This window comes from Protopterus annectens, chromosome 9.part0 (genome assembly GCF_019279795.1).
Source record: "Protopterus annectens isolate FY-2018-M chromosome 9.part0, PAN1.0, whole genome shotgun sequence".
In the NCBI taxonomy this organism is placed as follows: Eukaryota; Metazoa; Chordata; order Ceratodontiformes; family Protopteridae; genus Protopterus; species Protopterus annectens.
Genome location: NC_056743.1, coordinates 210790958 through 210815647, shown reverse-complemented (window position 1 = coordinate 210815647; position 24690 = coordinate 210790958). Strand labels below are relative to the sequence as shown.

Below are 24690 nucleotides of genomic sequence, written 5' to 3'. Positions count from 1 at the left end.
AACACCCTAACACACACACACGAGTTAAAAAGGAGAAGGGGATGGGAGAAGGCCTAGAAGAAAAGTTATAGAAGAGAAGGAAAGACTAAAGGAAGTGTAAAAAAGATTAAATTTGATAGCTTCTTGTCAAAGTTTAGAATTAAATTAAATAAAATAATAAAAGCCTGCAGGACAATTAGATATGAGCTTGAAGAAATATATAACAGATTTAAGGTTTACACTTGGTGACTAAACCATTGAAAGAAGTCTGGAGAGAAGCTTGAGAGCATGTCTACGAGATCACAACACAAAAAAATATTCTAAAGGCACACAGAAAATGCTTAATGCTGTAGCTATGGTTTAAAACTCAGTGCCAGGAAATAAATTATAATACCTTTTGGGAAGTATGCCACCCTGGAAAAATATGTCATGAATAAAACACCCTCAAATGCTGATCCACTATCCAGAAATATAAGAAGTCATGTAGATAGTAACCTAGCCTTTGACCAACATGTGTCCAAGGTAATAAGAAAATCCTTATATATTGCTCAACTTATAGGCAAGACCATAGCATCTAGATCCAGAGAGGTCATCATATCACTGTACTCAGTCCTCATCTGACCTATCATAGAGTACAATGCCCCCTTCAGTATATAGTTGATAAACACATGCAGCAACTGGAACACCCACAAAACTTCCTTACAAAAGAATACCATGAGAAAAAGCAATGTCATGTGTTGATCACCTCAAAGCCCTGTCCCTTTACTCAATATCATACCGACTTCAGAGAGGTAATCTTTGCCTGTCATACAAGGCATCCCTGGACCCTGTTTTAATGAAACTTTTGTACATCCACAAAACAAACAGTATCAGAACTACTAGATTAAAATACCTAAATTTTTCTTGTGACATAAATAGGACTTGTTGGAGAGACAGATGTGCCTCAAAGAATTCCCTTTCTCTGGAACAGGGTCCCCGTTCTTTTGAAGGAGTGTTCCTCCCTATCCCTATTTAGGATGAGCATGGACCAATGGATGAGTAACTGGAAATTCACCCTGGCATGTCCCTTTTGTCTCTGATAGACAGAGGCAGACAATAAATCACCCCCTGTATAAATCAAATTTGTGGGTCACATTTGGGTTGCACAGCAAGGCTTATAAGGCTGCTAGTCATTGTTAGCCTAGTATACACTTACGAACCCATGAGCCTATTACAAAAAGAAGAAGGTAAAATGGCTGTGAAAGCTGAGGAAGTGGCTGAGAGAAAGAAGAAAAACAAAAGGCAATGGACACAAAGAAAATATGTCATTTAAAGAATAGTAAAAAGAGATAATGAATGCATATTTAAATAAGCAGTGCAAAGAAATGGATAAAGATAATAAATGAGGAAGACAAAAGAGATTTTCAAGATGGCTGGCAATATTAAAGGGAAAGTTCTAGGTAAAAATGGTCATGCTTAAAGACAACAATGGGAGGGACCTAGGAGAAGCAGAAAATATTAAAAATAAGTGGCAGGACTACAGAACTACATAGAAATGACCTAAACATTACTAATATGCCCCTGTTATGTTCCCTAATCTAGAGCCAGGCATTTTGAAGAAAGTTAAATGGGCCCTAGAAAAATGTTGCTAACAAAAAGGCTGAAGGCAATGAAGGAACTAAGTTGTTTAAAATCCTTCAAAATACTGCTGCTAAAGTGTTGCTTGGAATTCATCAGCAAATTTGGAAAACATGATTGCAATCCTTGAATTAGAAAATGCAAATGTATATCCCCTCAAAAAGGGCAATGCTAAAAAGTGCTGAAACTACCATATAGATGCACTTGCTTCACGTTAGCAAGGTAATGCTCAAGATCCTGCAAGCTAGACTCCAGCTGTAGAAGGACTGCTAGCTGACAGATGTATAAGTTGATTTAGCAATTTCAGAGGTCAATATCTGCTGGATAAAAGGTAAGAGAAATCTAGAAAACTATTCACTGTGCTTTGCTGATTACCTAAAGCATTTGACTTTGCAGACTTTAACCAACTTTTAAGTGTGACAAGTTCTCTCAGAAATGTGGATTCTGGGTCCTCTTACTTGCAACCCTGAGGAATCTCTATGCAGAGCAAGAAGAAATGGATAGAAACAAGCATGTAATGACTTACTAGTTAAAGCCTGGGAAAACAGTACAATAAGGCTGTATATATTGTCACTCTACTTATTTAATTTATATGTTGAATATATCCTGCAAAATGCTGGGATACACAAATCAGATGCTGGAATCAAAATTTCTAGAAAAATATGGATACATTTTGTGAAATACTGGGTTAGATAAATCAGATGCTGTAATAAAATCATCACTGGAAGAAATAATAAAAAGTTTATATATGCAGAATATACCACTCTGATGGCTGAAACTGAGGAAGATTAGAAAGAGGCTTATAACAGTGAATGAAGAAAATGTAACAGCTGGCTATTTGCTCAAAAAATATCTCCTCTTGCTCTCTCATGTCTTTGTAAACAGATGGATAAGTGGGGAAGAAATAAAGACAGTGACAAATTGTATTTTTCTGGTTTCAATAATATCTGCAGATAGTGATCATAGCAATGAAACTAAAAGATACTTGTTCTAAGAAGGAAAGCTATATCAAATCAGGATATGATTTTAAAGAGCAACAAAATTAAATTGTATGCAATGGTTCTGATGAAGTCTGAATATGGTTTCAGAGGAAACGCTTAACCTACTATTGTTTTTACTTCACGTGAATGGGAAGCCTGTTCCAGAGAAGGGACGGCCATTAAGACACACAACTGTCCCACCAACACATCTTATTTATGTAGTAGGTGAGGTTTAGGTCACTGGATAGGGTGTTTTTGTTGTGATTTGCTTTGGGAATGTGCAATTGGACCACTAATGCTAGATCAGAGGATGCTTTGTAGGCCAGGAGTAGGTTGCCTCTCAGCAGCTTGTAGGAGACAGAGGGAGCTGGAGTATAAGGAGAAAGTTTTGAGGTAGTCGGCATGGAACTTGCGTTATACCTCAATTTTTTTTTTTTTGTGAGTAAACCTTTGTGGACAATGCAGTTGTTGCATATACCTCGGTAGGTACATACCAAAGAGGGCTTTGTACTCAATGACTGGTCTCAGAATTCAGAGAGGCCTCCTCTATTGTGAAAGGGAATAATCAGTGACTTTTTCAGATCAGGGGTACATAGTTTTTTGGATAGATTTGTTTGAGGATAGAGACTGATTGTGCTAAAGAGTCAGCAGCCATGCTATTGTATTCTTAGGAAGACTGTCAGTAGTAGTGTGTGTAGTGAGTTTAAGATTATGATGTATTTTTTTGATGGTAGAGTTGGGAACTGTGATGAGGTGGAAGACAAAGATTTATGTGATCTGTCTAGTTGCAAGATATTATAGAATGGGGAAGTATCTCACTATTCTTAATGTTAGGCTTTAGTTGGGTTTCAGTTAAAACTAAAATATTGGGAATGTGCAGTGTAACTCAAGGAGAAGTGGTATGCTGTACAGTGAGAAAGAGATGAGAGTAATGCCAAGTGGAGAATGCTTTTGAGCAGGGTGGTAATTTGTCTTAAGTGCAGAGCAGAAGGACACTACAGAATGGAGGTAGGTTTTGTGGAAATACAGTGAAAGCATCAGAAGAGGAATGAATTATAGTAGAGAAAACTTTCTTATAGTTCAGAGTTAGATTATGATGGAGACAAGGAAGTTAGAGTACAGAACAGTGTTACATTTTACTTCTTTAATGTGTGTTTTCCGTCTAATACAACAAAATACAATTTCAAACAGCTTCTGTCTGCTATAAGTGCATTATTGGCTGTGATAGCCATTAGCACTAGCATGTGTTTACTGGGGATTAATCGGCAATCCTTAAGACACACTTAGGCTTCACTTCATTCTCCCAGTGATTTTGAATAAACACAAATAGAACTGAGCCCTGTTGTGGGATACTCCTTAAATATGTATTTTCATATTTGATTTAGTATCAGCTTTAATGTTGAGAATACTGTTGCAAGAAGCCAGCTGACTAGAAGGTGAGCAGGTGTTTTAATTGATTCTACTTTAATCAGCATTTGTACATTTTTAAATTTAGTTTAACAAAAATTTAGTAAGCAACTTCAACAAGAGCAACTTTTAAAAGCTAGTTTCATGCTTGTGGCTGAAAATGTCAGCCAGTGCCAAAATGGCTGAATCTATGGCTGTGTATCATATGCATACCAAACAAGCAAGAATAATTACATCTAAACAAAATTAAGTAAAATTTAATATGATACTGATTAATGGCATCTAGTAATAACAATCCATGTTAAGAAAAAATATACTTTACAATATAAAAATGTGCACTTTCTTTAAATACTGGCAGGTAAAATAAATGATGATTTGTTCTTTCCTTAACACTAGCAGGCAAAAATAATTTACCTCATGGAGGGGATATGCTGATTCAAACACATTCTTTTTAATCAGATCTTTCAAGTACACTAGAAAAAAGAGACGAGAGGTAAAGAGCTTCAACAATTGATAATGTATAGAAGACTTGGTAAGGCATTTTCACTTACAGCAATATTTAATCTATTCATTTAACTCAAGCTGTACTCAAATTATATGTCTGCAAATAAGCAATTCAGTGAAGGTCAGTATCATTTTAGTGTATATCTTATACAACTGTCCTTTTAAGTCATGATAAATTATGACAACTAATGCAAAAACTACCTTGACTATGATGTACTCAGTGTATTTATTGCCATTATGAGACAATCAGGAACTTCAGAATTAAAACTTTCTAAATAAAATGAATGAACCTAAATAGCCAACCCCTTCATGCAAACTTCCCTTTTACACATACTACATTGCAAAACAAATAACACATTAAAAATCAAACACTTGATTTTCCAGCAACCACATGTGCTTCTTAAACTACAATTGATCAGTGTCCTGCATATGTTTAAGCTTGCTAATCAATTTGTATATAAGCAATTTACAAATTAGATGTCCCTGTGGAAACCTTTTAGGTGAAAAAAAAATCACACAGGAGTAATAGCAGACAAACTTGTTAAAAAAATGTGAAAAATATTTTTTAAAAACAAATTCTTACTATAATGCAAACAATTGCTGACTGTAACAGATGACTTCCTCGCTTCTGATCGTATTTACCCTTCATGTATACCTTGCCAACTATGTTGATACCCAAGTTCACCAATGGATAGGAGATCGCTTGCTATCCCAGATATTTTATTTATTAAATCCCAGAACTCTTGTAAACACTAAGTATATGTATGAATTGATATTTTATTAATTAAATCCCAGAACTCTCGTAAACATTAAGTATATGCATGAATTGCAATAATTCATTTGTTCATTTTTTTCATATATATATATATATATATATATATATATATATTTGGTAAGTGATACTTATAATTACATTAGCTAGGTTTTGTAAATGTAACAGAGAAATGTTGATAACAATTTTTTTTTTTGGGGGGGGGTCTGGGATCTTTAGTCTCTGAAAAAATTGCTGCTCTGCAGCTCAATAAGATAGAACAGCTGTTTTGTTTTACTTTTACTCTTAGTTTTTATACAGGTTTATGGGTAATATTTTAAAGGCTATGTTGTGTGATCAGTGGGATTAAGGTTTAGGTTGTATAGGGAATCTTTTTTGCTGTAAATTAAATGTGAGGATGGAGGGTTTAGATCAGGGTACAGAAAGCCCCAGGTACCTGATTGTAGACTTTTTGCTCTTCTATTTAAAAGAGTCGTGGCCAAAGGAAGGGGCCTTGTATCTGGCTACCCTGTCTGTACAAGGATCAGCATTTTTTTGCTTTTCACTTTAAGCGTTGAGGGGGCAGGGTACTAGTTTGTGGGACCAGCACAGGGGGCTGGTTGAGCTAGCGGTGCCTCTGCTGACAAGTGCTGTTTATTTCTCATAGCAATCTATATTTCAATGCTGCTTCAAGGGAGACACTCTGCAGCCAGTATACTCATGCAGCCACTCAATCCAATAGCAAAATATTCATCATCTTGCAACACTCAAGGAGATAACCATTACCTTCTTCAAAAACACCACCAGCACCTGCAGCATTAACTAAAGCCAAAGACAGAAAGATTCTCTAGATGTAACAATAACCATGGCAGATTCCACATTACGCAAAGAGAAGACAAATGTAACAGCTGTCAATTCTGCATGCCCACTTGCCCTTAAATGATGACCTTTAAAGAACTTTCAGTAAACCTGAAATTATCATCTTTCTTCACTGATGTGCAACAGTTAAATTAGTATACACAAGTTGTGGTTTCCCCGCATGAGAGTACAAGGGGTTTGCCCACTTTAAAAGGAAGCTTTTGTTAGGTTTGTTGAACATGGATTTTAGTGCACTGTCTTTGTTGAAAGTGGAGTTGCAGCAATAGCATTTGCAGACTCATCACCAATCCCAAAGAAACAGTTACATTTCTACACCAAACACTATGTATCTCTGCTTCTCAACTGATTTTCCTAACATTTGTGGACTAAGATCATAGGCAGATGGCACAGTTTTAAGAGATATCTGAAGTGATACTTATCTAGTCAAATAGCTGTGTTAGAGATTTATGGGTTCAACAAACACCCTCTAAAGAAAGAGTGATGCATGTCAAATAAATTGACAATAAAGCATCAGATGACAACACTCACAAAAATAAATTAAACTTATAAAAAACTTAATTTTTTTAGATCTGCAGTGATATTTATCCACTCATCAACCCATCTTCAGAAAGGTTCTTAAAGAAATGACAACAAAGCTTGTTTGGTCCTTTTACTTAACGATAAAGGAATCACAAACAGAACTTAATATTTTACTCAACAGTATCATTTTAAGAAATCATTATATACCAGCAAAAATATCAACTTATTCCTAAGTACTTGAATATCCCATCTCACAAGCTTATTTCAAAATAATCTGTAGTAAATTATGACAAAATATTTGGGCTGTGAGGTTTCCATTTGATGTACATGTTGTTGTGTCTTTCGGCTTTTCCCGGTTAGGGGGTCGCCACAGCGGAACTCCGGTCCGCTAATGATGGCAGTTGATTTTTACATACCAGGTTGCCAGCCCTGACGCACAACCTTCAACGAAGGAACGCCCATTCACACATGTCTCCACGCAGAAGACGCTCTAGCTGAGAGTCGAACCGGACAGTGTCTTATTATGAGGTGTCCATTTGATGTACATGTATGTGTGTATATTGACTGCACTTCCTCAATATGGCATAACCCAGTTTTACCATTAGATGTCAGTAAATAGCCATAAATATACTTCATTTAGCCAAACCATTTCATTAGTTATATTTTAAGAAAGGTTTGAAACAGGTAATAACATAACCCATAAAGTGTAAATCCATTTATTTTACACTTCATTTTTTCTCTGTTTCCACCTCTTTTTGTCTTAAAGTCCAATCCTTCTACTTATCCAGCACATCTATTGAGAGGTTGGCAAAATGGTTAAGGTGTTTATCTTACAGAAACAAGGTGCAGGGTTTGATTTTCACATGGGGTAATTTTCTAGTCTTAAAATACTCCACAAGGGGAGATAGCCTACTACTAATTTATAAATCTATGTTGCTAGTCAGTCATTACCATCCAATGACCAAAAATTCCTGTCTGTCACAAACCTATGAAATTTGCTGGGCATGATCTGTACTTGCACCATGTTGGTAAGGCCTGAAAACTTCTTACCTCTATCCATCAGGGCAATACCCTCCCTTCCTTCAGAAACATTCTGAAAGACTTCCTAGCCAAAAGCCGTCTCTGGTCTTGCTCAGCACTAGAATAAACTACATCCCTAAATGTGAACAAATTCCTATCCATACCTTAAATGTCTTTACTCTCCCTTCTTCACTCACTTCCTTACTTCTATCAATTTCTCTCCCCGGCTTTCAATCTCTAAATATACCATAAGCCTACTTTTCTTTTACTTCATACTGCAATTCCTGTTTGTATTACACTAACTTACATAGAATTTCTCTGTAAAGAGGCTAAAATTTCTAACTGTTAAATCATTGTCATATAACTCAGATCTACCCTTAACCCATGTTTTCAAACTATCTCTAATGTGCTACAAATATTTCAACTGTATGTATGTTTTGGATTATTTTAATGACGGTATAATTACTATTCTTAAAATGATTTGTAATACTTTGTAGCTTTTCTCTCAGGGAACTCTGCTAAAAATGAGTTCCTACCCATCGGACTTTCCCAATAAACAAATGTCAATAAATTAAATAAAATAAAATTAATAAAGTCATTGCATGCCATCCTGAAACCAGTATTCAAATGCTTAGAAAAGAGGATTTGTTTTGTCATTTTTTTATATGAGTTAAATGATCAGATTTTTTTTTCTTAATTGTTCTAAAATTCTTGCCTACATAAAAACTTCAGCGCGTACATATGACTATATATATTATATACTCAGTTTAATAATTAAACTGGCTACTGTAGCATTTTTATATTCTGCAGCTGAAAATCTTTGACTTGCTAATATTTACCATGTCAATGTTCACATGTGTAAAAACGCATTGCCATTGTCCTATTTGGTTATTCCATTAGAGTCATGGTTCCTACCTAGGTAATCTCCAATAGTTTACTGTTTCTAAATACCAATACTATGTTCTTCTCCTAATAATTTCTTTAATAATGGAATTGCCATTAACATTTCCCAGCATTTATTAATTTGTTTTTATTAAATTCATTCCAGGGGTGTAAGTAGTGGTAATATTTAAGTTGGTATATGAATGTGCAGACTTTCTACTACCTTGTTCCAATATGTCTGCCTGTCTAGACCATCATGTACATGTTTATCTAACTCTTCCAATTGCAACTGCATTCAACAAACATTTTTCACATATAGGATAAGGCTTTTTAGGTCATACACTTCTGAACATATTCTCTTAAACTGAATAAACTGAGATTTAGGGTTATTTAAATCATCCATCTTTAAACATAATAAAATAAGATATAGAGTTATTTCAGATTATATACCTAGAAACTTACTACAATAAAAATCGCAAAATTCGCTGTAAACCTACCACACAGATCCCACCATTGCTCAGCACTTATACAACTCAAATTTATCAAGCTACCCAACCTATTAAATCTGAATCAATTGACCATTGCCCAAAGCATCATCCATCATCCTGATAACTGCCCAGCTATAAAAGACCTAATTCAAGCAAATACCATCCCCAGGGCCCTTCGCTCATCAGATAAACTGCTGCTAAAGGTTAATAAACCCCACCACAGCTACAGCGTTTCTCTGTACTCTAACAAAATATCCAGAATCTGAAATCTATTACCAAAGTCATCCTAAACAACACCGACAGCCATAATTTCAAGATACAACTAAAAGAACACTTTACAAATCACTGGCTATACTCCTGCACTATCTGAGGCTAACTTTAATCCTGGCCAAGTAAACCCTACTGAGTCCACACACCTCCTGCATGTCAAATCTTTTCTTTATCATTTATATCATTTTCTATCTACTTGCCCTACCCATATCCTCTCTAACAACCAATGAACACGTAAATACAGTTGTGGTTCAACTATTTCTCCATGTAACTCACTGTGTTGTATTTGATGTAACTGTATTTATGATGTCACCTCCATTGCTTTTGTAGTTCACTTACTTTTGTAACATGTATTATAACTTTTTTAAAAAATATTTCTGGAGCTTTTCTCCCTGGGTATTCTCTGAAAACAGGCTCCTGGCCCAGTCAAACATTACCAGGTAATCAAATGTAAAATAAAATAACTAATTAAATAAATAAATATCTTAAAGTAATGTACAGTTGCCTGCTGCTTTCCTATAGTAAACGTTCACAACGACTATCTTGTATGTCTTTTAACCATACCTCCAATTAGACTACCTGCCCTAGGCAAATGTCAGCCTGCAATTGTATAGCTACGCCATTACTGCATGCTCGAATAATGGATACATTGATTCCGATCAATAATGTTATCTTTTCATCCGACAGCTACATAATCTAAAAGCCTTCTCCTTAGATCCTGGTTTTCTAAAATCATATATTATTTATACATTTTAGAAAAGACTTCACATTAACTACGGATTACAAACCAATGAAAACACCATTCAGTAACCCTGAATCAAACCTTCCATCAAATGTGTCAGATGATCCTTAAGACTTCATCTATACTAATTCCAGATCCTTTATCAGTAAATATAAGCCATTTAGAAAATGGATGGATTCAAGAAAGTACAAAACTCAGTTTGGTCTCCACCGATGTAACCAGGCAGTTCACTATCAGACGTTCGAGACTGGATATTGCAGTTTCCTACACAATGAACATTCATGTGCAATAACAAATTCTGAAATTCACTCTTTAATTTATAAAACTTTTTTCCAGAAATGTCTCCACATGCTCATCCCATAATCATGGATTGGGCCCTCACACCCTAGTTACTTATATGCCAACTCCAAGACTGATAACCCTTGGAATAGAGTTATTGCTACAAGATACCACAATCTCAAAATGAGCATATATTTACCCTGCTAGTATTTAAATGTTTGTTAGTAGGCTCAAAATTATGGTGTCCAGACTTCCAATGACCAACCACAGCCAAGCACAGTCCCTGTAAGCCATGGTACACGAATCAATATTTACAGGGGCAAAATTTTAATCAACTCATGAACAGCAAATCTCCCTCTACCAAATGAAAAAATGAAATTACAATGCTACATGTAAGCCAGCAATAAAATAAATGTCCTGAGCGATGTTCTGTTTGGTGCACAGCTAGCTAACTGAATAAAGGATTCTAATGTAATAGTTTTATAATATATACTCCATTTTTAAATCCTGACTGAATATATGCTACTGAAAAAGGTAGCTACTTTACAAAAATAACTGCACACAAGAGTAAAATCAGAAATGTCTGGCTACTCTACAGAGATGAAGGAGGGGACAAAAGTACAGAAACTGGTACACATTTCCAAAATTCTGTTCACAACTCTGATGGGGTCTGTGCTGTGACAACGACTTAGGTGGCATACAGAAATGTAGAAAGATGCAAATATTAAATACGGCTGGTACTGTTAAGCCAGCCAAACCTTACTGCCAGACATACTTCTCTACATGTATTAGCCATGCTATATGGAATGTTTCAGTCAAAAACTTAATTTATCTGATTCATCAGATTATAACCCTGCACACAAGTCAACTGAAAGAACTTATAAAGGAGAAAGCATTTATTTTTAAAAAAAGATCACATGGTTAGAAAACTGATCTATTTAGAAAGCTACAGGAATTGTCATTATATTCTGCTTCGTTTGGGTACTTAAAGATAGTCTCTGCTTGGTTTATAATGGAGTGTCTGAACTTGTTCTATTTTTTAATTTATTTTACATTTGTTGACCGGGCTAGTCTAGCTGGATATATGTCCATTTTCAGTAGAGACCCGGGGAGAAAAGCTCCAATATTAATTACAAAATTACAAAACAAGTATTATTGTGACAAACATATTATTAATTACAATGAAATTTAACATAAAAATTGATAAAAAATGCGTTGAGGTGAAAAGGGAAAGGTATTAGAGATATGAGGAAGAAAAAGAATAGAGAAGAAGTGAGAAAGAAATAAGAAAAAGAAAAGAGGAGAGGGTCAGTCTGGGTTAATACAGGAGCAAATCCAGTGTTTATTGAGATAAAGTTTTAAATTCCTTTTAAACAGAGGGAGTGATGTGAGAGATGAGATCTCAGATGCAAGCTTATTCCATATTTTTTCAACAGCATTGGAGAACAAGCAATCACCTGCTAAATTGTTAGTTTTAGAAGTATGAATCGGAGGTTTGTTAGAGCACAGGTGTCTCAGGTTAGTGTAAGGTGTAATGAGACTGGAAAGTATTGGGGTTTTGCTAGGTTGGTATAGGGTCTTGTGCACTATTGTAAGTTGTTGGAGTTTGAGTAGATCGGGAAGTTCGAGCCATCCTAGTTCTTTTAGGTTCAGGCAGTGATGGGTCCTGAAAGTAGATGCTGTAGCAAATCTAGCAATGTTATTATAGGATGTTACTAGTTTATTGAGGTTATTTTTAGAGAGATTGGTGAATACTGGTGAGGCATAGAGTAGGGTAGAGATTAGGTGGGTTCTAGCTATTGTGGTCCTTGATAGTGGAGTGAGAAAGGGTTTGATTCTATATAGTGATCCTATTTTTTTGTTAACTGATTTTATAGTATTGTTAATGTGAGAATCAAAGTTGAGATTATTGTCTATAGTTATTCCTAATAGCTTAGTGGTAAGATCAGGCAAGATAACTGTACCATTGTTGGAAGTGAGAGTGAAGTGTAAAGGAATGGAATTTCAGGTAGGTGAGAAGAGTAGTAGTTTAGTTTTCTTAGGGTTAAGGAGCAGGCACCGTTGAGAGAACCATTGTTCTACAGTGTTAAAGGCGTTTTGGGTAATAGACTGGAGTTCAGTTTGAGAGGTGGCTGTACAGATTATTGTAGAGTCATCTGCGTATTGAATGCAGGTGGTGTTAGGGATATCTGTTTGCAGGTCATTGATAAAGATGGAAAATAAAAGGGGGCCTAGGATAGAGCCATGACGAACCCCTACAGAGATAGGAAGGTGATCAGATGGTAAGTTTTTCCAAAGAACTGCCTGTTGATGGCTAAGTATGATGTGAACCAAGTAATGGTAGGAGCATCAAGTGAGAGAGAAGTAAGAATGTGCAGAAGAAGTTGGTGGTTAACCATGTCGAAAGCTTTAGACAAGTCAATGAAGACTTCAGATGATAGAATATTTTTATTGCGGTTAAAGTTGATGGAGTTAGTAAAGGAGAGCAATGCAGTGGTGGTGCTATGGGAAGGTCTAAATCCATGCTGACAAGAAGCAAGTAGGCTGTTTTGGAGAAGGTGGTTAAGTAGTTGTTTATGTATGCATTTTTCCAATATTTTAGCAAGAGGGGATAGGAGTGCTATAGGACGATACTTAGAGAAGTCATTGGAGTTCCCACCTTTGTGGAGTGGAATAATATGAGATATTTTCCAGAGAGAGGGAACAGTTCCTTCTGTAATAGATCTGTTTAAGAGTATAGAGATGGGATAGGCTATAGCTTTGGCAGCTATTTGAAGGAACTCTGCAGGGATTCTGTCGGCAGAAGGGGTGGTAGGTTTTAGTTTATTAAGGAGCGAGAAGATAAAGGAGGTAGGAATAGGTTCAAAATGAAAAGCAGGAGGTGGAGTAGAAGAAGATGTGGGCAGGTTTGAGGTGTCAGGAGATAGGTGACTAGCCAATGTTTGGATAGCATTTGTGAAGAAAGAGTTAAAGGCATTAGCTGTTTGTGAGGGATTGTCAGGGCTGGAGCCTAATGGGTTGGGTGTGACAGATTGGCCTGGGGAAATAACATTATTAATACTTGTCCAGAATTGTTTAGGTTGCTTGTTAAAGGTTTGTTGAGTTAGGAGAAAATAGTTCTTTTTGTCTGTCAGAATGGCTTTTTTTGTACTGTTTCTAAGTTCTTTGAAGGTTTGGCGGTCAGTCAGATTTTTAGTAGTGCACCATTTTGCCCAGAAAGTGAATGCCTGGAATATATTGTTGGAAAGTCAGCACCAGATCTGGAAAACTAACACTAAAAATAAAAATCTGTCTGGCAGTGGAAAGTAGAGAGGGTTGTTGCCAAGCTTGGGCAGCCTATGACAAGGAAGATGACCAGGGATCCTATAGAGGCACTGAAGTTATTTTGGAAATTTTGTAGAAGTCTGCATAGAGCAGGGAAATGGTAAAGTCAAGAAATGGAAATATTTATGGAAGAACTAAATAAGCTAGGGTTGAGGTTGATGAGTCTCAGTTGCTAATGGTTAGGATGGGAGGGGAGGAAATAAAAATTGTGATGTATAACCAATCTACAGGACAGTCTCTGGGAATCAATGGTATTCTTGTGGGGGTTTGGAAGCTGGGAGGGAGGAGAGTGATGGAGATCTGGAAGATTTTCTTTAACAGTTCTTTACAGAGAGGAGAAGCACTGGCATCCTGAAGGAAGGCTGTGGTGGCTGTAGTACCTAGGGATGGTGGAGACTCAACAGATCCAGCATCTTGTGGTCCCATTTCAATTCTGAACCATAAATGTAAAGGGATGGTGTCTACAATGGCTAGAGGAATGGCAAGGATCATACCAGGATTGATGGATGTGGAGTGGTGTGGTTTTGTGGAGGGAAAACAAACATTTAATAATATTAACAAAACGGTGATGATCCAGAGGGATGTAGAATGTAAGAAAGTGATGTTGGGTTTTGATGCAGAGAGGGCATTCAGTGGAGAAGGCTGGGATCTTTTGAGTGAGGCTACGGAGGCAGTTGCATTCCCTGACAAAATAAGGTTAATTATCGGGACATATGAGGGATCGGAAGTCAACATTTAAGTGTGCGTGTGTGTGTGTTTATGGGGGTCCTCTCTGATAAGTTCTGCTTGAACAGAGGAACCACACAGGGAGGGATGTCCTCCATCCCATTTCATATTTGTGTTATATAAGGGACTCAAATGTTCATGGATATAATAGGTATGGTAATCAAGAAAAGTTGGCTTTATTTGCAAGTGATGATATTTGGCATCTGATAAAAAAAGGACATTTTGGCGGGGCGTGGCCAAGGATGAACACAGGATAGCAGCAGATTTCTTCAGCTCCACCAACATAACTGCTCTGACAGGAAATAATTACTTTAAAATTCAACTAATGTAATAATTTTCTTTCTAAATACGTTTGGAATATCAGTATCTTGAATAATATCAAAAAAAGAAAGAAAATTTAAATAATTTTCCTGTCAGAAATCATCTTGGAAATTTCTCTTTCATCACCTCTGTTCAGAATGAGTTCCAGTAAGGCTAACAGTCAAGATTCCAGCATCAAGAAAGAGCTTCAGTCTTTACTATTAACTATTCAGCAACTAACAACTAAAATGGACAGACTGGATACTAAAATTGATAACTTTATAGAAAAAACTACAAAACAAATGGATTTGTTACATCAAGACTTACAACATCAGAAAGCTCAGATTACAGGTATAGAAGAGACTCTTAATGATATGGACAACAGAATTCAGGAAGAAGAAATTAACATTGAATTTTTACTGAAACAGAACACACACCTACAATCCAAACTTGATGACCTGGAAAACAGATCCAGACGCAATAATATTAGGATTTTTGGACTGCCAGAAAATATAGAAGGTAACAACATTACTTTCTTTTTAAATACTTGGCTCCCCAAAACTTTAGATCTGTCAGAAGCATTTTCTTTTGGTATTGAAAGAGCCCATAGGTCTTTATCTAATTTTAACACTAATAAAAAGTATCCTAGATCAGTTATTGTAAGATTTTTATCATCTTATGACAAGGAGATGGTACTAAAATCTGCATGGGCTAAAACACCTATAAAAATTAATGAGGCAACTGTGCGTTTTGACAATGACTATTCTTCCTTGGTAATAACTAAAAGAAAAGTTTTTTGCCATTAATAAGAGAGCTTAAGAAAGCACAGTTCAAAACTCATCTTTTATTTCCTGCCAAACTAAAAATCTTTTTACCTGATGGCCCTAGAATTTTTGAAGACTTGGACTCTGCTTTGCTGTATATTAAAAAAAATAAAATATTAGATAAAATAGAAGATATGGAATGGGCAAGTCCTTCGCTAAAGAGGATGGCAACAGGAACTTCTTGGAAGACTACGGAGAAGCAAAAAAGACTAAAAAACAAATGACATGTTCTATATTTTTTTTTCTTTTGAACTCTTCAATTACAGTTACTTCATTTTCAGAAAGCCACAAATGTTTTAAAGATTTATTCAAAGTTACTTTTTTGTGTGCAAGGAACTGTTTTTGTTTTATAAATAATCAAACTTTCTGAGGAACAAATAACATGCTATGACTCAACTTGTTTCTCTTTGTGATAAAGAGACCTAAGGTTAGTAATTTGATACATTTCCTTTCTCTTCTTGTTTTAAATAATGGCATTCTTTCTAAACTATGCATTTACTGAGGGGTGGGGGAGGGCAGGGAGAGAAGTCTGATGAAAAATATGGAATAAGTGAAATAATAACTTATTAGCTCTTTAAAATTATTTATGCTGTTTAAACACTGTTGCTAAATATTATACCATGACTTAATTGCTTATACATGATTTTAAATAATATGTCATGATATAATTGCAAATAATTAGAACTAAAATAGTAGTATGTAATAAGTCTCATGTTCAACATTATTAAAACAAACAGCAAGTAATATATCTTTGTAGATACTCTTTGTAGCTTCCTTTTTTTCTTTCTTCTCTCTCTCTCTCTTTCTTTTTTTTTCTCTCTTCTTTCTTTCTCTCTCTCTCTCTCTTGTATATACAGTTATATGCTTCTGATAATACTAATATATGTATATAATAAGATCTGTATGAGAAAATGAAATGGGGCATATAAAAATAAGTTGTATGATATGTTGGGTAACTGTAGGCTTGGTTTCACTGTCATAGAGACTGTAATGGCTTGTAAAATACTTTGCGAAGGTTTTGCACTGTTTAGATTCATTTGTATTACTAAATGAATGTCAGTCACTTGCTTTTACTAAAATTCCTGCCAGAATGTTATGGGAGACAATCTGGGATGTGGGTTTCCTCGTGAATAGTGTCCTCGAGTTGTTTTTAAAGCTTCAACACTCAGAATACATGCAGAGAAGCTGAAAGCAGTCATTTTAAACTTTGACCCCTGATTTCACACTGACACATCGCAGATTCAAGAAGAATACTGTTTCAGGAAGTAGAACTGCTGTAAATGCGACTTTGTGATGAAAAACGAACTTTATGACATCTAAATGTGAATTATTCCTTATAACAACTTATTTATTTAAGATGTAATTTATAAAATATAAAAGTTATAATGATTTTAAATGACTTAGTATGCCATAGTAAACAAGTGAGATATTTTAGAAGGCATAGAAGGTGAAACACATATACACTTGTTTTTGAAAGCTTACATGACTGCAGCATATTAATGTATATAAATATTTATGATTTAAACATATATAATGTTATAAATCATTTGCCTTGACTAACTGACAAGCACAAGTATCATTATGATTATATTTAAGAAGAAATTGTCAGGTGACATTTTAAAGCTGCAGTTCAGATATATAAAATACAGATGGCTTTCATCACAATGATTTATGTATAACTAGGAATTAACATTGCTGTGCAGTATGATTTTTTTAACTTATGTATGAGAATAAATATTTTATTTAATTGGCAATAATAAGTATGAGAAGAAAGCTTTTGGTGCAAGTAATTTAAAGTTTTTAAAACTGTTAACTGCATTTCTATGGCAGAAAGTAGGAATACCCTAATATACGTAATGTTTGAACCATAATAGCCTAAGATATTGAATTCAAATGAATATAAGAACTTATTCTTACAAACTTTTAATAAACTAACATATGGATATGCCCTTTTTTTTTTTCCTCTCTTTCTCTCTCTCTTCTCTGTTCCCATTATCAAGATTGTTAGAATGCTATTTTGATTTTGAGTGTATTATACAGAATAGATGTACATAGTAATATGAGCTGTTTCTAAATGTTCTTATTTGTTTATATGAAGCTGATTTATAAATTGTTTAGCTTTGTCATAATAGATAATCTAATTAAATGAGGTTAACTTTAGTTAATAATAGTTAATATTGAATTAATTTGGTGGCAGCTGAGGTACTGCTGCTTAGGATGGGGGGATAACTTGAGTGGTATGTGCTACTCGAAGTTGGAGTTCTCAACTCCAGGCTGGGTGCAAGGTTTAATCCTAACATTATTTTCACCTGATTATTGTTGTATGTATATAGTTCTGACATCCACATCATATTTTATAAACCAATTGTCACTACGAATAAAAGTGAAACTTACACAAAATTCCATAAGATTTTCATTAAATACAGTTATAATTAATGGAACACCTAAAGGAGGAGATATAATATCACTTATTTTGTTAATTGTTATTCTGATTATATGTCTTATATGTCTATAAAAGCTAAATGATATCTCTAAAAGGAATTTCTTTAAACATTAATGGATTGAATAACCCATGTAAAAGGGCAAGTTTAATTAGATATATTAATTTGCATAGAGCCAACTTAATATTCCTTCAAGAAACACATCTCCTGAAAAAGGATATAGATAAATTAGCCACTAATAAATATACAGTCTTGGTTAGTTCAGAACACACACAGAAAAAAAGAGGAGTGGCTATTTTATGGAATAAAAATATGCCCATACTTAAAACTATTAAGTCTTATAAAGATGATAAAGGAATGTTTTGTATGGTTACAATACTGATTAATGGGAAGATATACACATTAATCAATGTATATTGGATACCAGGAATTGGCATTAATACAGTGAAACACCATCTCAATAAGATCATATCATTTTCTATAGGAGATATTATTTTAGCAGGTGACTTTAATTGTATCCTACATGAAAAAGATACTACTACTATAGGAAAAAGGAAAATTACATCTAATGCAAAACATTTAAAAGATTTTATTAATTTATATCATTTGAATGATATTAATAATCAGATAGATTCAAAATCATTACCATACACTTTTTTTCTAACAGATATAAAACTTATTCAAGAATAGATAGAGTCTTTATTTCTAACCAGATGGTAACAGATTTAATTAATTCCAAAATAATTTCGTGTCCTATATCAGATCACAATTAAATTGTCTTTGAATTTATGGTAAAAAGTACTTATAATGTTCAGATCAAAAGAATACCAGCATACTTAACTCAACTAAAAGACTATAAAGATTATATACTTTCAGAAGTGCAACATTTCTTAGACTTAAACACTACACCTGATGTCTCCATTGTTTACATTTGGGATGCTTTAAAATCATATTTATATGGACAAAGTATCAGATGGTATAATAATAAAAGGAAATCTTGGGACAAGGAATTACTAGATATTCAAAGCAAATTAGACTCATACAAACATAATAATAAAGAAAATATTATGGACAAAAAAGTCATTGAGGAAATAAATAAATTAAATGAGAAATACAAAGAAATTTTATCCCATAAAGTCAAAATAACATTAGAGAAATATAAGTTTTTGTCTTACTCAATAAGTCCCAAATACTTACATAGACTTAAAAATAAAACAAAAAGGTTGAATAAGCAAAATCATATCAAAGAAATTTTCTCCAGGGGAAAAAGAAGAATGTTTCTAGTTTACCAGAAATTTTAGATGAATTTAGAAATCACTTTCACAAAATTAATCATAATAACATTAACATGGATCCTAAAGATAAAATAAAGAAATTTATAACTACAAACATGAACAAAAAACTTAAACAACAGACTAAACTAATGGATAAAAATATTTCATATACAGAGGTTATTACACAAATAAACAAACTTAAATCAAACAAAGCACCAGGTAATGATGGTATTATACCAGAGATTTATAAAATTCTTCCTAAAAGTACTTACTCATTAATACATAAGGTTTTTATTTTGGCTCAAAATGAGTTAACAACTCCCCCATCTTGGCAATACACATTTATTTCACCAATTTTAAAACCCAATAAAGACCCAACTAGATGCACTTCATATAGACCTATTTCATTACTTAATGTTGACTATAAAATGTTTATGAGTATTTTTGCTGATAGATTAAAGACAATCATCCCAGGCATAATAGATATAGATCAGACAGGCTTTATTATAAATAGAAATACTTTTGATAATATAAGGAGAACTTTAACGTGAATTGATTTTGCAAACAGGAAAAAGAAAGATTTAACACTTATTAGTCTCGATATAAGTTCAGCATTTGATTCAGTAAGTTGGGACTACTTGTTTATCTTACTGAAGTGCACAAATTTCTCTGATGCATTTGTAAATCTAATTGAACATCTATATAAAGGAGCACTGGCTTACATTAAGATAGGAACATATGTCTCACAAAAAATACCCATTTTAAAAGGTACAAAACAAGGGTGTCCACTCTCTCCACTATTATTAACTTTAATAATGGAGCCTTGGGCTAATTTGATTAGAAACAGTACTGATATAGAAGGATTTGATATAGATGAAAATACAATATCTAAAATTCAACTTTTTGCAGATGATGTTCTAATTATGTCATCAGGAACTAACTCTTCTATGCAGTCCTTATTTGATAAAATGTTGGATTTTAAAAATATCTCTGGTTTGATATTTATTGAAGAAAAAACTAAAATATTACCAATATACACACGAAAAAATGTCCTCATTAGTGATTTTAACAAATATATACCCAACTCAGCTCAGATAACTTACTTAGGTATAATATTATCTAAAGATATTAAATTTATTATACATAATAATTATAGTAACTGTCTTCTTAATATACAAAATCTTTTCAATAGCTGGAACAATATGTTTTTTACCATGGAAGAGAGACTCACAATTATTAAAATGATAATATTCCCTAAGATATTATATTTAATACAATCAATAATACTCCCACATACAAAAATAATTATTAAGAAATTGAATTCATTAATGTTAAATTTCTTATGGGCACCTAATAGACCTAGAATTGCATTAAAGAAACATACTAATAGCTGGTCTCAAGGGGGCATTTCATTTCCAGACTTTAATTTATATACTATCTCTTCTATTATAAAAGTTATTACTTTGTTAATAGATCAGTCATATGTTGCAAGATGGAAAGATTACTGGGAACTAATTAGCATTCACTTCATGAAAATCTCTTTAATACATAAAAATATTATTGTAAATAACCCCATGTTATGGTTACTAAAAGAATTTTGTACTTCATCTATTACACCAAAATATATAGTTAGTTACCCATTAAACATTATTATCAGTTATCGTAATTTTATATTTATGCATCCTAAGTATAAGGAATGGAATTTTATCCTATTCCCTATAATGTATACACAAGGTATTCTTTTGTCAACCACCTCTGAAAGAACTCTTTTAGTCACAGAGAATGATTTAAAGTATTGGTATCAGTTGCTGTCTGATAATAAAGTTAAAAATCTAGACTTCTTAAAGCAAGAATTTGATTTGAGAGAAACATGTTGGTTAGAGATTCAGACTTTTAGACAACATCTTATTAATAAAATTGATTTAATGTCTTTAACAGTTAAATAATCTGTTCCAATTCTGATTGATTACTTGATATTAAATTTACAACATATAGTTTCTGATAAAGGTAAGCTCTCACACATACATAAAATTATAAGAGAAGAAACTCATTACAGTTCAGATACCTATTGGAATTATTTCATTTCCATTAATGGTGAATCACCAAAACAACAAGATAAACAATATATATTGGAATCTGCTTATAAAACTACTTCTTCCATTAATTGGAGACTTTTTACTTGGAAATTTTTACATAGATCGTTCTATACACCTTTAATGATGAATAAAATAAATAATAAAGACAACTTATGTAAAAGATGTAATGTAGAAATAAATGCTGATTGGGCACATATGTTTTATGACTGTATAAAATTGAAGGAATATTGGAAGTTAATCAATGATTTTTTGCAGGCCCTTTTCACAGATAATTTCATTGTTTCTAAATCACTTATATTATTTAACACTCCTGTTCCTAAAAATGTTAAAAAAGTTAAACTTCCCTTATTATGGTCTATTCTAGCATTCTAGCAGTGGCTAGAAAAATAATAACCAGAAATTGGATTTCAGATACTCCTCCTTCATTTAATGAATTTAAAAATGTTATGACTGAAGTGTGTCATATGGAATTGATGACAATAAAATCAAGAACTACTAGAAAAACGTCTTACTATATTATATGGGATACTTTACAAAACCTGTTAAAAAAATCTTAGTTTCAATAGAAATACATTACAGTTTAATCAACTGATTTGATTTGTAGTGGATGTTTCTGTAAATACTTTGGTTATTTTATTAAATGCTATAAATATTTATATTTTAATTGCTTGTATAAGATTGTTATGATATTTATTTTGTATGTTAAAAACAATAAACTTGTTTTAAAAAAAAAAAAAAAAAAAAAGACATTTCAGTGCTGTGTAACATTCTGAGACAGTTACAAGCCTTTTCATAATACAAAATTAAGAAAATAAAGGCAATAGCTGTAAACTATGTACCCACATAAGAACTGGTTCAGAAATACGTATATTTATGGGGCATGATAAAATTAAGTACTTAAGGAGTATAAGTTAAACAGGATTCTTTTAAGGCAACCATAGACATGAGAGAAGAGAATAAATGAAAGATAATGCAAACAATGAGAAATTAGAAGCTCTGTTTTAAGGGTAAGGATAACAAGATACAAGCATTGAAAATGCTTTCTGTCAATTTAGTTTTATGTACAGGTCAAACATATTTTTATCAAACAGAAGAGACATTGTGGACAGTAAGCATATTTTTATCAAATAGGTGAGACAATGTAGATAGTAATTAATAAAGAGTTGAAGGATTTTATATGGGAGGAGAAGAGGCCAAGACTTAAGTGGGATAAGACAATCCTTCCAAAAGAACCAGGTGGTTTAAGATTACACAATTTCAATGGGTATTTCAGAGCTACCCAGCTAAGGCTCCTATACAATACACAAGCAGAAAGCTATAATTTAAAGTGAAAAGGGATGGTGATGAAACAGCTTTGAACCTCAAGAAATAAGGAGAGACTGGGAATTTCAGTGCAGATCCTTAGGGAGCATAATAATGGCCATACAGAATTTTATATTCATAAATTTACAGAAAGGTATTCTAAGAATTAAACCAATGTGGGAATGCAGAAAGGATATTCTGTCAATACAGATGACTGCAATTAGGGGTACAGAGAACAGGTAAGAGGGGGCTGGAAGTTATTGGAAAAAACTGACAAAGTAACCAAGGTATTGGCAGCAAATAATTGGATAGAGAATGTAATAGAATGGGAAGAGGCAAAGAATTCATTTGGACTGCAAGCTAGAGATTACTTTCCCTATCAAGGATCGATATCAGAGTACAGGCAAAAAGAAAGGAAAAGGGGGATGCTAAGTGAAAACACAGCAATGGTTGAGTTTTTATTAGAATCTAGAAAATATGCTGCTGCTGTAGGGCATAAAGATTACTGCATGATAACTAAAGGAATCAATCAGAGGAGGTTAGAAAGTATTGTAAAGAGAGACTGGATAAGCAATTCAAAAAGAAACAAAAGGAGAATATATGCATGGCTCCCAAACATGAAACAAAGTCTGTAAGATTTAGGATATTTCTTGGAAGTCTTTGCGTAGGCAATTTTATACCCAAAGCAGACTCCGAAGAATATTATCCCAGGTATTTTTGAAAAGTTGGAGGTGTGATGGGGAAGAAGGAAGTAATTGGGAATATGTTTTCTGGGAATGTAATAAGATAGTACACTTTATAAATTCCCTGCAGACTACTCTGTCAGAAATACTAGGGGAGCAAAATGCTGTAACTAAGGAAATGATCTGTTTGAGCTGGGATAAAGGATCTGAATTGCCTAGACATAGGAAGGCCTTGCTGAGTTTAACTCTGGTGGCAGCCATAAAAGCAATTACTAGAAAATGGAAACCATAGTCTAAACCAACCATATTAGAATTAGTGAATATAGCAACAATGTCAGAAGAACTGAAGTGGGAACTTAAGAAAAGGTTAGGAGCAAATTGCAAAGAAAAATGGGAATTCTTGGAACAAAACATGCAGAATAATGTTTTGGAGGAGGAATGAAGTTTAAGGAAAAGAAGGAATTGAATAACCTAAGTAATGTCTAACTGACAATGACTGTATAAAAGGTGATGTATAATGTTTGCAACTGAAAATATGTAAAAATGCTTTGTTTTCATAAATGTGTGATTACCCATGTCATAAGTGATAATTCACAAAAGATGTTTCTTGTTTAAAAAATAAAAAGTCAGTAAAAAATGTGCTAGATACATTAACACTTCTGTCTTCCACACAGACACATCTACATACATACATATATATATATATATATATATATATATATATATATATGTATATATATATCATATACATGTACGTACACACACACACTCAAACCCATACACACACACACACACACACATATATATATAAAGCACACACACACACACATCTATATAACACACACACACACACACACATATATATATATATATATATATATATATATAGTTTACTATCAAAATGTTGAATGGAAAAATAATTTCCATATGACACATCAAATTTAAAAAAACAAAAGTCAAAATGTAGAACAAGTCACAATGTCGAATCAGCTGAACGAATTCAGCAGTTCAACATTGTTGCCAAACAGATCACATGATGTCCACATAGGAGCTCAGGTAAAGGAAACTCCTATACCAAACATCATGTTTTTGCAGGGGGGCAAGCCCCCCGCACCCAACTATGGGGGGTTGTCCCCCAACCTTCTAACTCTATATTCCAACTCCGACATCGCACTACAGGAAGCAAATGGATGAATTCCCAAACTGCACTTTACTGTGATCTCTGCATGGTTCCTTGAGTTTATATTAGTAAATGCACAGTGCATTCACTAATATAAACAGTCTAACACTGAGATCTTCAGCCAGATGGAAATTCGAACATCTGTGTCTCAGTATTTCCATCTGCGGGCTTCTCAACTCGAGATTCTGACATTAAACCTATGTATATATATATATATATATAT

At 33.6% G+C, this 24690-nt stretch overlaps 1 protein-coding gene across 1 annotated transcript in view; it reads right to left on the bottom strand.

Annotated features, from left to right (window-relative positions):
• ANO9 (anoctamin 9) overlaps nt 1-24690 on the bottom strand; it is a 567237-nt gene that overhangs the window by 484146 nt on the left and 58401 nt on the right. The window contains exon 3 of the mRNA XM_044082760.1: nt 4398-4456. Within this exon, the coding sequence (XP_043938695.1) occupies nt 4398-4456 (59 nt within the window). The remainder of the gene's footprint in view (nt 1-4397; nt 4457-24690) is intronic.